The 17,563-nt window shown below is 39.5% G+C and overlaps 2 protein-coding genes across 7 annotated transcripts in view; both read right to left on the reverse strand.

The window, feature by feature from the left end:
- The window catches only part of CCDC169 (coiled-coil domain containing 169), a gene marked incomplete at its 5' end in the record, with an annotated part of 49,272 nt that extends 41,362 nt beyond the window's left edge, over nucleotides 1-7,910 (reverse strand). The window contains 2 exon segments of the mRNA XM_028497855.1: nucleotides 6,225-6,304; nucleotides 7,819-7,910. Coding sequence (XP_028353656.1) covers nucleotides 6,225-6,304; nucleotides 7,819-7,910 — 172 coding nt within the window.
- A 3,920-nt stretch (nucleotides 7,911-11,830) lies between these two features.
- The window catches only part of SPART (spartin), a 38,659-nt gene continuing 32,926 nt past the window's right edge, over nucleotides 11,831-17,563 (reverse strand). For 4 of the 6 annotated variants that reach the window (XM_007128863.4, XM_028497621.2, XM_024126001.3 and 1 more), the window contains exon 9: nucleotides 11,831-12,709. In XM_007128863.4, coding sequence (XP_007128925.2) covers nucleotides 12,436-12,709 — 274 coding nt within the window. In that variant the 3' untranslated portion in view covers nucleotides 11,831-12,435. Of the gene's footprint in view, nucleotides 12,710-14,927; nucleotides 15,002-17,563 lie in introns of all 6 variants that reach the window. The other 2 variants (XR_003682601.2, XM_028497623.2) reach the window with 2 other exon arrangements.

Consider the following 17,563-nt stretch of genomic DNA (forward strand, 5'->3'; position numbering starts at 1 on the left):
GTTGTGTAGGCTTCCTGATGGAGGGGACTAGTGCCTGTGTTCTGGTGGATGAGGCTGGATCTTGTCTTTCTGGTGGGCAGATCCACGTCTGGTGGTGTTTTGGGGGTGTCTGTGGCCTAATTATGATTTTAGGCAGCGTCTCTGCTAATGGGTGGGGTTGTGTTCCTTTCTTGCTGGTTGTTTGGCATAGGGTGTCCAGCACTGTAGCTTGCTGGTCGTTGAGTGGAGCTGAGTCTTGGTGTTGAGATGGAGATCTCTGGGAGATTTTCGCCGTTCGATATTACGTGGAAATGGGAGGTCTCTGTGGACCAATGTCCTCAACTTGGTTCTCCCACCTCAGAGGCACAGCCGTGACGTCTGGCTGGAGCACCAAGAGCCTGTCATCCACAAGGCTCAGAATAAAAGGGAAGAAAAAGAAAGAAAGAAAGAAGAAGATAAAATAAAATAAATTTTAAAAGTTATTAAAATAAAAAATAATTATTAAAAAAAAATTTAAAAAGTAATTTAAAAAAAGAAAGAAGAGAGCAATCAAACCAAAAAACAAATCGACCAATGATAACAAGTGCGAAAAACTATACTAAAACAACAAAAACAAAGAAAAAAATGGACAGACCGAACCCTAGGACAAATGGTAAAAGCAAAGCTATACAGACAAAATCACACACAGAAGCATAAACATACACACTCACCAAAAGAGAAAAAGGGGAACGAAATATATATATCGTTGCTCCCAAAGTCCACGTCCTCAATTTGGGATGATTCATTGCCTATTCTGGTATCCCACAGATGCAGGGTACATCAAGTTGATTGCGGACAAGGGTGAGAATTCTTGCTGAATGGTTATTATTCCATTATAGTCATAGTCTTCTGCTATCTCTTCATATAAGTCCTGAATATTTCTTATCAAGGGTATTGTCAGACATTTTATGATTCAGGCTGGAATTGTTGTGCAATCATTAAAAAAACCCTATTTTCTAACTGGTTATTGTTAGTGTTTTTTTTTTTTTAATAAAAATTTCTTCCACTTCTGTATACAACCATTTTCTAATTTTTTAGTATATTATATATATATAAACTAATATATATTATATATATAATATATATAAACTAATATACTAGTTTTTCAGTTGGTCCTCTGGAAAGTTCTGGATATCAAATTATAAAAGTTAAAAATTATAATAATTTTATCTCTTCCTAATAGCTATAATGCTTATTTCTGTTTCATATTTTATTGCTTGACTGGAACCTTCAAAACAATATTAAATTTTAATGGTGGCTGGAGGCATCTTTGCTTTTTTCCAGGAATGGGAATGCCTCTAATGTTTCATCATTAAGTGCTATGCCAGTTCAAGATAAATAGAAATATATTTTTTTAATAAGAAAGACAAATTGAATTTTATCAAAACATTTTTTAGAATTTACTGAGACGAGTTTTAAAAAACTATTTGATCTACTAATACATTACTTAATAGCCAAAGAGTTTTTAACTAGAAACCAGCCTATAAATGAAGACTCAAAGGGAGCTGAAAGGAGAGGTTCGGGATGGAGATGTAAATCTGTATGTTGTCAGTATACAGATAGCATTTCATACCATATGACCAGAGGGGATCTCCTAAGTAGTGGGTGTATGTATCAAAGAAAAGTCAGAGGACTGAGCCTTGAGACACTCCAAGGTTTTAGAACTCATGAAGATGAAGAGAAGTGAGGAGTGGCCAGTAGGTATGAAGAAAACCAAGACAGCATGGTGTTCCAGAAGCCACGTGAGCAAAGGGTTTCAATGATGAAGGTGATCAGTTCTGGCAGTGCTGCTAATGTCAAGATGAGTACTGAGAGATGACACTGGATTTTGCAAATTGAAAGTCACTGGTGACCTTGATAAGAGCAGTTTCAGTTGATCAGAGGTGAAACTTCTGATTGGAGTGAGTCCAAGAGAGAATAAGACAATCGTGCTTGTGCTGGGCAAATCCAGCCCATTTCTATGCCTAGATGAGCAACGTCCCAGAGCCTCAGTAAATCAAGGCTCTCTTCTCCAGATGAAAAAACTTTAGAAGCAAACCTAAGAAACTTAAGTGGAAAGAAACAGAGGCTGAGTTTGGGATCTGACGGCAAAATGCCTGGATCCCAATTCCAGATCTATCCCTCCCCACCTCTACAGCCTTGAGAAAGACATTTAGAATCCCTGAATCTCAGTTTTTCATCTATAAAATGAGGTGATACTGTTTTCAAAGGGTAGTGGTGAGGTTTCAATTTTTTGAAATGCACTTAAACCCCTACACCAATACTGACTCTTCTCACTTTTTTAAAGTCTCCTGGACATTTTCTTTCCTGTTGTCTTGTGGCCAAGTTTTAAGATGGTGAAATTCAGATTTACTTAAAACATAAACCACTCTTTTTGAATATAGTTTCCTATGAATCCTAAAAGGCTTCAAAAGGCCACTATGCAAATGTGAAGCCCTTTGAAGTTTGTTCTGCTTGCTGCTTTGCCTAAAAATTAATCCTGTTACAAAACAGGTAGATTAAACACGAATAAACAGGTAAGAGTGCAAATAAAAAAACCATTCTATTGAAATGTTTTGCTGTACACAGACCAGCGAAAGGTGAAAGGGGATAATGGGGAAGGGGAAACGTGGGGCCAAAGAAGGGTTGCTATCTGTTTTTTAGATAAAATAAACTCGGCATGCTTCTGTGCTGTTGGGGATGATTCAGTGGAGCAGGGAAAATGGTGCAGCAAAGAGAGAGGACAATCAATCGCTGGAGTGATGTCCTGGAGGAGGTGAGAGTAATGGCATCTGTTGTACAAGTGGAGGGATTGACATTAAATAAGAGTAACAGAATATGCAGAGGAACAAGAGGGAAGTAAGAGGATGTGCAAAGATGCACATATGTAGGTGGGTAGCTTTCTTGGTAGAATCGTGGAAATCCTCTTCTGATTGCTTTTTGGTTCTCCTTGAAAGAGGAAGGTAAGCTCATTCGCTGAGAGTGAGAATGGAGAGAGGGGTAGCGAGATTTGAGTAGAAAGTGGAATGTGTGAAAGAATTACCTAAACAGATGTATCCATGGTTATCACTTGTGCATTTATTTCTTTTATAATGTTAAACAATAAAAAATTTATTTTAAAAACTCCTTTAATATTACCCCATTGCCTTCAGGATAAATACAAATTCATCAGCATCATATTAAAGACTATTCTTCATCTTCTTCATAAACTTTTATCTCGGGCTTCCCTGGTGGCGCAGTGGTTGGGAGTCTGCCTGCCGATGCAGGGGACACGGGTTCATGCCCCGGTCCGGGAAGATCCCACATGCTGCGGAGCGGCTGGCTATCTGTTTTTTAGATAAAATAAACTCGGCATGCTTCTGTGCTGTTGGGGATGATTCAGTGGAGCAGGGAAAATGGTGCAGCAAAGAGAGAGGACAATCAATCGCTGGAGTGATGTCCTGGAGGAGGTGAGAGTAATGGCATCTGTTGTACAAGTGGAGGGATTGACATTAAATAAGAGTAACAGAATATGCAGAGGAACAAGAGGGAAGTAAGAGGATGTGCAAAGATGCACATATGTAGGTGGGTAGCTTTCTTGGTAGAATCGTGGAAATCCTCTTCTGATTGCTTTTTGGTTCTCCTTGAAAGAGGAAGGTAAGCTCATTCGCTGAGAGTGAGAATGGAGAGAGGGGTAGCGAGATTTGAGTAGAAAGTGGAATGTGTGAAAGAATTACCTAAACAGATGTATCCATGGTTATCACTTGTGCATTTATTTCTTTTATAATGTTAAACAATAAAAAATTTATTTTAAAAACTCCTTTAATATTACCCCATTGCCTTCAGGATAAATACAAATTCATCAGCATCATATTAAAGACTATTCTTCATCTTCTTCATAAACTTTTATCTCGGGCTTCCCTGGTGGCGCAGTGGTTGGGAGTCTGCCTGCCGATGCAGGGGACACGGGTTCATGCCCCGGTCCGGGAAGATCCCACATGCTGCGGAGCGGCTGGGTCCGTGAGCCATGGCCGCTGAGCCTGCGCATCCGGAGTCTGTGCTCCGCAACGGGAGAGGCCACAACGGTGGGAGGCCCGCGTACCACGAAAAAAAACAAAAAACAAAAAACAAAAAACCTTTTATCTCATCTCCTGTCACATTCTTGTTACAATCTATGTTCCACCCTTATCAGTTACTTAAGAGTTCTCCTCAAGAGGCATTATGTTTAACACTCCCTGTGGCAGACAATTTGCCAAAGATGACTGCAAGAATCCATCCCATTCCACATGTTCTTCTGCAATGTGACCTTGACAAGTAGATTTTCTCCATTCCCTCAAATCAATGACTGTTTTGACCAATAGAATATAATGGAAATGACGCTGCCAGTTCTGGGAGTAGCCCTTAACTGGACTGGCAGTTTCAGTCACAGTGCCTTTTGGAATGCTTGCTCTTGGAACCCAGGCACCATGCTGTGAGAAGCAAAAGCTACAAAGCCATGTGCAGGTACTTCTGATGGGTGGTCCCAGCTGGGCTCCCAGCCAACACCCAGGGTGAGTCACCAGCCATGTGGGTGAATCATCTTGAAATGTCCAGCCCAGTTGAACCTTCAGATGACTGAGCACCAGACTACATCTCTGACTGCAATCACAGGAGAGACGCCAATTAAGAACTTCCCAGATGAACCCAGTCAATCCATAGACTTGCGAGAGACATATGTTATTTAGAACCCTAAACGACAGGCTGGTTGGCTATGCAGCAGTAGATAACCAGAACTACTGAGTGCTGATGTGGGGAGACAGCAGTTGTCATGGTAGTAGTGGTGGTGGTAGACAGGTGATTTAGGCTAAAATCATGGCTCTGCCACACCCTGGCTCCGTGATCTTAGCAAGTTACTTAAATTCCTGAACTTCATTTTTCCATAAATGGGAATAATAATAACCACCTCACCTGACACAGTTCCTGGAGTTAGTTGATTTTGAAGAAGGGATAAAGGTTTCTGCCCTTCACCTTAGGTTTTAGCTTGGCCCACTGAGGAAAAACTTCCTCGCCTACCATTTTACCTTATCTCTTTATACCCATATTCCAGCTCCTCCCCGTGAGAAGAGCTGTTGATAATACGACTTGCTGGGCTTACATTTTACTTGTGGGCATAGTTACTGCATTGTGTGTGTATCTATGAGCATGTCGTATTTCGTCTGTAGTTAGATGGATGAGGAAATTCCAGCCAGCCTTGCCAATGCAACTACTTGGTAAGTGTACTCACAGTCTGCCTCCACAGAGCCAGTTTTATTAAGGATATAGACATGGAGACGTAGGAAGCTACTTCGGCCTTTGGACAAAGCAGTGTTCTCCAAGCAAGCTTTAACAGAGCACTGGGTATTATGAAAAGTAGCATTATATTTGTCATATGGTTACTAATCCATTTTGTTCACGGCTTCCCCAATAGAAGAAAAGTATGAATGGGTTTAAGAAGCAAAGCCCACCCCCATAACCCTAATAAACTCCTACTGTTCTTTAGTAGTCAGTTCAACACTGCCTCCTCTGCCCTCAGGTGTGTTGGGTTCCCCTTACCTGAGTTGCTATTTCTCCTCATGCAGAACTTGTATTACTTCTGTTCATATTTTAGTTTGACACTTCCTCCCAATAGTCAGTGAAACTCTTTAGAAAAGGGAAAAGAAAGGTCTTCCATTCAAAGTGTTGACATATGGCAGGATCTCAATCAATATTTGTGTAATAAATTAACATCTTAGACATTATAAATTTTAAGGATATATGGGTATGTTCCTGTGTGTAGGTGTGTGTGTGATGAGTGTGTGTGTGCAACACTCGCCTGCCCCTCCCCCATTCTTTCAACACAAACAAATAGCCAAAACCTAGATAAGGGTTTTAAGGTTATATCCCAAATCTAGCAGTTAAGATATAAAGGTTATTATTTGAGTTATATAGAAAACGTGTGATATTTTATTACTAAGGAAATAATGTATTTATCTCACATAACAAAAGTTTTGCTAATTGAAGAATGAACATTTTGAACTCGTAAGTAGACAAATAATTGTAAAGTAACAAGTTTGACACTCTGAAATACGTTTTTAAAGCCTCTATATTAAATTATTATTAATGCTGCCAAAAAGCAATACAGAAATCTTGACACTATTATTCCAAATATGTAATTTAATGTACTATAGGTATCTTGGTAAAATGAACAACAGCTATACAGGAGTCATAAATAAAAATATTTACTTATATACCTTCATCGTCAGTATTGAGCTTGGTTTCCAGTTCTGCTATCTTGTGTCTTATTTCAAGCACTGAGAGTTGCACTATATCCCTATTATTAAACACATTTTGTTAATTATGATTCACTTAAAAATAACATGAGAAAAATAATACACAGTAACCTACCACTACTTCAGGAACAACCTATATGAAACATCACTTATTGAAGGCCTGGTTGAGAATTAGTTATCAGGCAAACGCAGGATTCCGATTACCCGGGTCCGGAAGGACACTAAAATGCACTAAAGCTCAAAGCTCCCCATGTAACCACTTAAAACCCTTTAAAGTTGGCCTCAAGAAGTCTGACAATTTTGGTTACTTGGTTTCTCAAAGCCCAGAAAAGGAGCTGCAAATTACTACAGAAAGGAACAGCTAGGGCAACAGGTAACAACTGACAACCTGAAATAAAAAGGAAAAAAAAGAAACACTAATAAACATAAACACACACACACACACACACACACACACACACAGCATTCCAGAGATTATCTATTTAGGACATCAGCAAGTGGCATAGTAGTTATCAAAATACGATGACAGAATCATTTATATTTCTGAATGCCTATTATGTTAAGGCATTGTGCTAAGTGCTGAAGATACTACGGTAAGTGAACAGAACAGCAATTGCAGCAGCTAACTTCCACTGAATGTTTATTACAAGCCAACGCTAAGTGCTTTACATACATTTCATTCAGTCCTGGTACCAACCATATGATGTGTGAGATACCGATTTCTACGCCAGTCTTAGACTTGAGAAAACTGAGGCTTCAGAGGTTCATTAACTTGCCCAGGATCATGTACTTGCTGAGTAAGTGATAAGAGCTGGGATTTGAATTTGTGCAGGATTCCTCTAAAGGACTGGGTCCTACGCTCTACTGCTTCAGGAAATACAGAACCTGTCCTCAGAGTGCTTACAGCTTAGTACCAGACCAAGAAATAACTGAGTAATTAAAAGAGTGTGGTTGGAGCTACGACAGAGGAAAGCACAGGAAGCTACAGGGACACCCAGGAGAGTCTAGCCCTCCTGTGGCCTGCGGGTGGGGGTGGGGGTAGGGTATCTAAAAAGATACTTAAAATGTTCCAAACACTTAGTAAGAAGTACTGATATTGAGTACTTTAAGAAGTATATATAGTAGGGGCTTCATTTTTACCAAGTGTCACCAATTCTTAAGCTCTACTAAAGGGATGAAAGAGAAGCGTAACTAAACGAAACCTTTGGAATTTGAAACAGAAACCCTGAAATTAGTGGAACATCACAAGCAAACACATATTTCAGCATTATAGTCTGTGCACACAGTACACTCCACCGGACTTGCTCCTGAAGGCAGAACCTCAAAACCTGCCTATTTATAATACCAAACGCAAGAGCTAAATGAATCTCTCCTATAAAACACTGTTTTCAGATGTCACCAGTGATGCCCGGGGATTAATGACACTGCAGGAGTCACCTCAGCCTCAGGGGCTTCGGCCTTGAGCCGCGGGGCTCCCACAGGCGCAGACCCTCGGCGTGGCCGCGCCGACGTGAACCCCACACCCGGCGGGAGCGCGCGCCGCCCTCCGACTCACTTCAGGTGCCTTTCTTCCAGTAACTCCAGTTTAAGGTGGTCGGTGCGCATACCGTCGAAGGTGTCGCCTCTTCCTTCCTCCACCGTGCCAGATCAGAGGCCACCCACGCCCTTCCCTCACACGGCTTAGAACACGAGACCTGAGGGGATTCCCAGCAGCCGGGAGAGGGCAGGCCCTGTCAGCCCCAGTCGGGGCGAACGGCCTCACGGTCGCGGCCTGGCGCCTTCCGGTGACGTCACAGGGCGGCGCCCGGGGGCGGGGCCCGGCTGGGCCGCTCAGGGCCACTCACATAGGAAGAGGGCTCGGTGCTGGGAAGTTTGGAATTGAATTAACTAGAACGTAATGTAGTATCATGTTAGACCGACAGACTAATGTCCAAAAGAACCACCCAAATTTGTGGGCAAGAGATGATGTGAAGCATTTTGAGGAATAAGTTCAATTAATAGCAATCGAGGGTTTATTTTATACAGAGTGATGTGTAAGAGATGCTAAGTACGTTCACTGCTTTCAAAGAACCTACGGTTTAACTGAAAAGTGAAGGAGATCTCTTGTCAGTATGTCAATAGTCACGTGGTTTGGCAAATCTTGTACTCCCAACGTTTGTGCCCAGCCTGAGGCAAGCTGTGGGGAGCAAGGTGCTGGTCACCCCGTAGACACTCACCAGTGTCTATTCTGTCTTGGTGGCTCCCTTCCTTCGTCCTCAGCCAGCGTTCCTAATTCTCTGATAGACTGGGGAGGTGGGGATGAGAGGGACCTGCATGGCAGGGAGATAGTCATGCATTTTATCTTCTCCCAAATCTTTCTGGTTCACACCTAAACCATAGCTTTTGAAATATCAAAAGCTAAGAACTGATGGTTTTGTTCTCTAGTTTCTCTGTAGAACCCCTGCTCCTTTGGGTCAGCAGGGTCAGGAATCCTCTCCACCTCTAATGCTGCTTCCAGGATCTCTACTCTTCGTCCTCCTGTAAAAACTCACTCCTTATGCCATCTGAGTGTGACATCATCTACTTCTCCTTGCTTCACCCAGAGACTTAAGTCACAACCTGTCTACTGACTTGGACAAAAAAAGTCTTTCCACCATAGGTCTTGTCTACAACCTCGCCCTTCAGTTTGCAACTCTCATCACTTTATCTCCACTCCATGTCCACAGCTATATGATGAACCCTGTCGTCAGTGTGGCTTTAGCTCAAAAGCCTTAAATTTAAAAACTGCTGTATACCAAAGCCTCTTTTTCTGCTCCCAGCTCAGTTACTCCCTAAATAGCAACATTTTAACTACAGATGTTATCCGTGGGGCTTCTTGAACATGCAAATGCTGGGATCCTATCCCGTAATCTTGCTTCTTTGTAGCACTCTAGCAAGTTGCTTTTCAGCTGGCTAACTAAATTTGAACAGAACAGACTGGGTGGGATGCGGGGTTGGAGAGAGAACACTTTCCCCCACTAGTCATTTTTTCCTCCAATGAATAGCCTCCAGGTTGATCAAACTGTTTCTTCACATATGACAACTTTTTGCATAGAATACATTTAAAGACATTATTTCGGGTTTCTATTTTTCATCTGACCTGTGTTCTTAAAAAATTTTTTTTAATTCATCTTTCTGGATCTTTAAAATATACTGTAAATAGAAAAAAATGTTTTTGAAGAAAAGCTATTCAGGTATCAACAAAATATTCTCTTTTAAGCAATTCTGCTGCTAAAGTAAACACAAAATAGCAAAATCCATTAGGAAGTCTGTTTAAAAACACCTAGTCTTGATTCTGGCAAGAACAGACCAGAGAACTAATTTCTGTTTGAGCACAGCATTATAGACTTAACTGATAAGTCTGGCTTTTCTTAGCTTACCCTAAAATACCTATGAAGACAGAGAAAAAGACAAAAACTCAACACTATCAGCTAGGTAGTGATGATCTATTTTGCTAATCTAGGGCTGACCTATTTTGCTAATATCTCAAGATATTTTCTACCAACTATTAAGACAATGGAATTATAATAAAAATTAATTTGATAAGCAGCTGGAATCAGAGGAAATAAGACCATTTGTCTTTCCCCATCTACCTCTGTTTAAGAAAGACAAAATGCCTGGCCTAACAGGCCCTCCTTTTTGAAGCATGTGTGTGACCTCTTCTTTCATACTGTTCCCTTACATCTTGGGAAGGTTACTACACCTCTCTATACCTCAGTGTCCTATTCTGTAAAATGAAGACTGTAATGGTATACACCTCGTAAGAATATTGTGAGGTTAAAATGAGTTAGTCTGTGTAACAGCACTTAGAACATTTTAACACTACTTAAACATTAGCTATCATTATTTTTATAGCTAGTAGGTTCCTACAGGCAATGCCAGAAAACTACCCAGTACAGCATGGGGGAATGACAGTCTGTAGAGGCAAAGTGAGGAAAAACCCTGGTAGCAGTAGATACTGAGAACTGTTTGTCAGACACCAGATCTGCTGCATCTCAAAAAGCCAAGGAAACCTAGGAGAAAGACCTCTAGAAAATAAAAACCAGGCTAAGAAGCTGTGATGGTTAATTTTATCGTCAGCTTAACTGGGCAACGGGGTGTCCAGACATTTGGCCAAATATAATTCGGGGTGTGTCTGTGAGGGTGTTTCTGGGTGAGATTAACATTTCAATCGGTAGACTGAGTAAAGCAGATTGCCCTCCTTAAAAGATGGGTGGACATCACCCAATCAGTTGAAGACCTGAATAGAACAAAAGGGCTGAATAAGAGGGAACTCTTCCTGTTTGACTGCTTTCATTGGTATATTGGTCTTTTCTGGCCTTCAGACTCAGACTGAAACATGAGCACTTGAGGGTCTCAGGCCTACCAGCTTTCAGACTGGAATATACACCATTGGTGCTCCTGATTCTCAGGCTTTCAGACTTGGACTGATACAGCACATCAACTCTCCTGGGTACCCAGCTCACTGACTGCAGATCTGGGGCTTCTCAGCCTCCATAGTTGCACGAGCCAATTCCTTATAATACATACTGGTTCTGTTTCTCTGGAGAACTGGAATATAGAAGCTATACTTACCAAAATTTTGTCTAGCTGTTGATCTGAAAAAGCAACCCACAAACAAGTGAACAGAGTAGAATGAAGTGAAATGGACAACTAGGTTCCCGTTGACAAGTCCAATTTTGCTGACCTCTGCTCTAAGGTAATTTTTTAAACTTTAGGCTCCACTATGTGTCATTCCATTTCCTAAACTTAAATAAGGCAGAGACCGACTGGAAGCTATTTACTAATTCAATTTTATTTCCATTTTAACTAGAGTTCCTTGGCCGTAGGGAAAGGCTCCACCAATTCTGTGTCCCTGAAGTACAAACCCATGAATACATTTGAGGCCAAGTAAATCAAAGACAGTTTATTCACAAAGTGCATTCTTTATATAGTTTCAAATAAAGCCTAATAAACTAAATAGCAATTGGAGTTTCAGAAATATTAAAATGGACTATACTAAGAAAACCAATACCAATCTTTTAAAATCATTAAATAAAAATAAAATGCCATTAGCTATTTTACTTACATATTTGTAGCTTATAGGTCTGTGAATATCCTGTCTTCTGCCAAAGTGGACACTGTTATGCCTAGCCACCATGGATTAAAGCCTAAAGTCTTCACATTCTTTACCTTAATTATGAGTAAAACCTTCCTAATAATTTAATTTATTGGCTTTTTAATATATAAAATTCCAATGACTGAATCCCAAAATAAAAATTATTTATCATACATAAACTCAACTGTTTATATTTTAGTTTTTACTAAATTTCAGTCTTTTGGCAAAACTTAACAGAAGTAGACACGGTAAAAGTGATTACATTTTTGTCCAATTAAGCTGATAATAATCACTTTGAATTTTGATACAATACCAACCATACCCCCAAATTTCCTAGGCTCCTAACAGATCAATAATAGTCTAAATCTAGAAGACTTAAAAATCTATGTGTATTCATTTAAAATCAAAAAGACCATTCCATTTCCTAACGAAGAGATAAGCTACCAAATGATTTTATAGAACCTCATTTTATTTTTCATGATTAGTCTACTCCTTATTTTGAAAGTCTTTTAAACGTTATACAAGAATTCTTTACATTTAGGGTTACAGTTTTTGTTTAGCTTACACACTGAAAATTCTCATAAGCACCTAAAAAAAAATCCACAATTAGTGCAAAAAGAGGAAACAATGTTTAAAGCATTCCTTCCCAGTACAAACATAACTAAGGTTACTAAATGCCAAATTTTACGTAAATATATAATTTCCTACTTTGCTTTCTGAAAGACAGCAAATACAAAAATAGTTTAACGTTAGGTTTAATGAGATTTATAGCACATCTATTATTAGTCTTATTTTAACTGCAAAAATATTTTAGCCACATTTAGAAAAAAATCAACTCACAGAGAATGTAACTGTATTTCTAAAGGCCAGATGCAAGAATACTGATTCTTTTCCTTAGAAGTAGAATACATGCCATAAAGCTTATGAAATAGTCACTTTGTAGGAATGAATACATTTTAAAAATCCTGGTTAATCTGTGGGGAATTCCACATTTGCCATTTAACAAAACTGCATCCATCTGTAAGGCTTTGGTATAGACAATTCATAGCACTTCCATCATTTATCTTTCTTCTTTGCCCCATCCTTCTCTAGTTCCTCTCTCTGTTCATCTTTCTCCCCTTTCATGTTTACACTTGCTCCTGCTCCTTGATTTTCCTCCTTAGAATTATCAACAATTTTATAGTCCTCAAGCAGTGTGTGTCCCGTTTGTTTTGCAGTTTTCTTCACCATTGCTTTGATGCCAACGTTGTCAATATTATAGGCAGTTACACCAACATTGATGGCAGAATCTACTGCATTGTGCGTAGCTTCTCCTGCGGTATGCCCATATCTTTAAAAGAAAGATTAGGGGAAAAAAAAGAAAGAAAGATTAGAGAAAACACAATGAAATTACAAATATAAATTAAGATCTTCTGAATTAGTATTAAATAGGTCACATGATTAGCACGTTATCCGAAAGCAAAATCAAAAGTTAGGTTTCAATTTAATTAATAACTTAAAACACAGTAAAGAATAAAATCACACTGTGCCAAGGCTGTTATTTTCTCCTTTAGCAAAACCACTGTGAAAATAAACTGAGGCTAAGATTAATGTAATAAAGACTGTTTATGCTGAAGAATAAAATGTAAATTATAATAAAGGTTGTTAATCAGTCAATATTTCCTTTTTTATCTTCTTCTGGAAATATAAGAGAATTCTAACTGAAACAACTATAGGTCACTATAAATGGTTTTGAGGTCGACCTTAACTAGACTTTGGTTAAGTCTTTCAAACTACTGGAATCTGAGTTTGTCTCTAAGCAGAGATTCTACAACACTCTTCCTCACTCCACTCCACCCCACTGCAGACTCACTGGCCTTGCTGTTCTTTGAACCCACCAAGCACACATGCGCCGCCCTATGACCTTCGTACTGGCTGGTATCTGCCTAGACTACTCTCACCCCAGGGATGCATGTGGCTAACTGCCTCACCTTCTTCAAGTCAGCTATTATCCTCTCAGTATCTAACCTATTTTAATTGCCTTATCTCACATGCCCTACCCCACTGCCAATCAATCCCCCCCTTAAACTGCTCTTTCTTCTATAACTTAGTCTGCTACATACTACAGAACTTTTTTACACCCATTGTTTTTGTTTTGCTTATTGTTTGTCTCACTAGAATATTTTTTGTTTGGCTTATTGTTTGTCTCACTAGAATATAAACCCCATTAGAGAAAGATCTCTTTACTTTGTTCATTAATGTATCTTAAGTACTTAGAACAGTGCCTGACATCTAATATTTGTTGAATGAATTAAATGAGGAAGTCCTGCCCTATCCATTTAAGAGCTTCTTGAGTTCGTATGTATAGCAAAGGGCTGGGGAAATTACAAAGCATTACACAAAAGTAGCTATTCCTGACAATAATCAATACCGCTGAAGGTGTTTAATACCATTTCCATAAGAAAATAATACAACTTGAGGTCTTATACAAGGACACTAAAACTTATCCTACTTCTTGTTTTACTCTTTACCTTTTTTTAAGTACCAGGCTTTTAAAGCTTTTCTTGTCCATACATTTCCCCAAGTAGAGGACTGCTTAAACAACATACAAGAACAAAGAGGCAAAATTTTACAATTTTCTCCTGGACACACTGAAGTTTCCTAGATGCTTTGAGACCCAATATCTGGACATTTTTTCTAACACTGGATTGGTCCCCTGAATTAACAAGTACTCTATTACTATTAGCCTGGCCTAAAACAGTGGCTTGTGATCCTATCGCTTATTCATGCTTGTCTTTTTTTTCAACTTCAGTGTAGAAATATGAAATAATCTTATTATGCTTCTGAATGATATCTCATTCTGTCCTCTGCCTAACGTTAATCAGAGCCAGGGCACAGCAGAGCCTACAATCCATCAAACCTTATGTCTATACCACTCTTGATTGGGGCTATTTCAACGGTTACCCAACAGAAAAGCTTCTGACTGCTTTCTGCCTGTCCCTGTTGCTTTGCAACCCCTCAGCACTCCACAGGATTGCTGATGTCGCAGAAGACATTGGGCCTTCTCACGGTCAACCAAGCCCCAGTCACAAAAGCTATTATCAGGTGGCAATGCTCAGGCTCAATGAGGAGAAAGGGGCGGCAGCAGTTTCAGCACTGGAAGTGTGCCCGTAACTCCTGGTTGAGCAGGTTTCTCTCAGGGCTTCTCTCTCCAGGCCTGTGTTAGCTACAATGAAGTGACAATGATAATGTAAGAATGTGGCTGTATTAGTGTTTTCGAGCACAGGAAATCCTCCAGACTCAAAAACTTCCACTTCTGAGTATTTCGCATGTTCCCTATTCTACTGATGCAGTTTGAAACCTCAAACTGCACTTATGATATTTCTATGTGCAATACAATTTTAAAGACTACATTTAAAAAATATATATATATACTGAAAAAGAAGTCTGTGTTGGTCCCCTGATGATTTTTCTTGTTCTTCCATGCTGTCTCCACTTTAGCAGCAACTCCTGTTAATCTGGAGAAAAGTACCAAACTGGGAGCCAGAAAACTAGATTCTAATACCGACCATGCCAACAACCAGCTGTGTGACCCTGGTGAAGTCTCAGCCTCTTTGCATCTCATCAATTTCCTCTTCTTTATCTTATAAAATGAGATGTATATGTTAAAGCACTTTCAAAATTCCATAGTACTAAACATACAGTTATCTTCAAAGATCCTATACAATAGTTTTTCAGCAGTTGTGTTTATTTTTAAAGTATATCCTCACTTATTACCTCTGCTTCCCAATATGCCCTAAAACCAGGATTCCTGGCAGGCACCTACTCTCTTCTCTTGCTTGATAAATAACTGTTCAGTTCTTTTCTTTATTCAGATTCAAACTACACAGTTAAAGACTCCTAGAAAGCCTATCTCTAGAAAAAATTTAAAAAATAAAGCTTATTTTTTATTCTTACTTTTTAAAAAGTAAACTATAATTAGAGCTTATTAAATTAGATTTTATATACTGAGTAACACTACCAATTTAAGAATAAAAAATGAATATAAAGAATGCTCTAAATAAGTCAATGGGATTCAATTTTCAATTTGAATGAGACATTTCTGAAATTTCTCCAGTGCATTCAGTAATGTATAGCATAACAGCATACTGGCAGTGATTCAAGATTTCACTAATTATAGCAAAATTTCAGTCACAACTTTCTAATAAATCTGCCTAAAATTCAATTTACATGCAACCTTCAAAACTATTCTTAGAAATATTAACCTTAAATATTTAAAATAGACTTAGTTTCTTATTACTCTATCCATCAAAGGCAGATGGGTTATGAAGGACCTTGTAGGTGAAGCTAAGGAGTTTAAACTTTACCTTGAAATCAATGGGAACGGCATGACCAAATTTATGTTTTAGAAAGATCTAATACAGGCTGCACTGTGAACTGTAAGGGTTTAAGACTGAGGAACAAGTTAGGAAACAAGTTGTGAGCTGGATGAAAAACGATGAAAATCTATTCTAAGGTAGTGCTAATGAGGCTGAAGCGAAAGGGATGAATATAAAAAACAACAAGACTCAGGGACTGAATGGCTGTAGTGGTATGTAGTTGGGATATATAAGCCTGAAGATTAAAAGTTAAGAGGAAATATAGATTTGAGAGTTGCTGAAATACAGGTGGTAATTATAGCCACAGATATAGATGATATCCACAAAGAGCAGAAAAGGGAATATAGAGTAAAATCTTACACAGAACCGGTATTTAATGAATGGGTGTGGAAGACAACCACGCTAAGAAGTATCTAACAAGACAAAACTGAAAGGTGAGAAATGACAATACTGTTAGGTGATTTGTAGACAGCTGACCCACCAATCTCACTAAGCATTAGATCTTGGAGAAAGATCAGTCAGAAGGAAAGGTTACAATAAGCATGTGAATAGATTTTATCCACAAAAAAATTGTGGAAAATATCTAAGATGTAAAGAAGACATGTCTTTCAAATCTACGAGGTAACACAAAATGGAAGGGTAATATGATACACATCAAAATCAGAAGCCAAAATTATAGATTTAATGATGGGTCAAAATCAACAAAGTGCAATTAAGCAAGAATAAATGTAAACTTTTAATTTAGGTACAAATATCAATTGTCCAAAAATAAGACAAATTTTAAATTTGTCTTATTTTTAATAAATTTTAAATTTATTTTAAATAAAACGTTCATTAAAAAAAAAACCCAAGTTTGGACAGAGGTCCTGAACCAAGATGGTGGAGTAGAAGGACATGCTCTCACTCCCTCTTGTGAGAACACCAGAATCACAACTAGCTGTTGGACAATCATCGACAAGAAGACACTGGAACTCACCAAAAAAGATACCCCACATCCAAAGACAAAGGAGAAGCACAAGGAGACGGTAGGAGGGGCGCAATCACAGTAAAATCAAATCCCGTAACTGCTGGGTGGGTGACTCACAGACTGAAGAATAATTATACCACAGAAGTCCACCCATTGGAGTGAAGGTTCTGAGCCCCACGCCAGGCTTCCCAACCTGGAGGTCCAGCAACGGAAGGAGGAATTCCTAGAGAATCAGACTTTGAAGTCTAGTGGGATTTGACTGCAGGACTTCGACAGGACTGGGGGAAACAGAGACTCCACTCTTGGAGGGCACACACAAAGTAGTGTGCGTATCGGGACACAGGGGAAGGAGCAGTGACCCCAGGGGAGACTGAACCAGACCTACCTGGTAGTGTTGGAGGGTCTCCTGCAGAGGCAGGGGCTGGCTCTGTTTCACCGTGGGGACAAGGACACTGGTAGCAGAAGTTCTGGGAAGTACTCCTTGGTGTGAGCCCTCCCAGGGTCTGCCATTAGCCTCACCAAACAGCCCAGGTAGGTTCCAGTGCTGGGTTGCCTCAGGCCAAACAACCAACAGGGAGGGAACACAGCCCCATGCATCAGCAGTCAAGCGGATTAAAGTTTTACTAAGCTCTGCCCACCAGAGAAACAGTCAGCTCTACCCACCACCAATCCCTCCCATCAGGAAACTTGCACAGGCCCCTTAGATAGCCTCATCCACCAGAGGGCAGAGAGCAGAAGCAAGAAGAACTACAATCCTGCAGCCTGTGGAACAAAAACCACATTCACAGAAAGATAGACAAGATGAAAAGGCAGAGGGCTATGTACCAAATGAAGGAACAAGATAAAACCCCAGAAAAAC

The sequence above is a fragment of the Physeter macrocephalus genome, chromosome 13 (assembly GCF_002837175.3).
Source record: "Physeter macrocephalus isolate SW-GA chromosome 13, ASM283717v5, whole genome shotgun sequence".
Classification (NCBI taxonomy): domain Eukaryota; kingdom Metazoa; phylum Chordata; class Mammalia; order Artiodactyla; family Physeteridae; genus Physeter; species Physeter macrocephalus.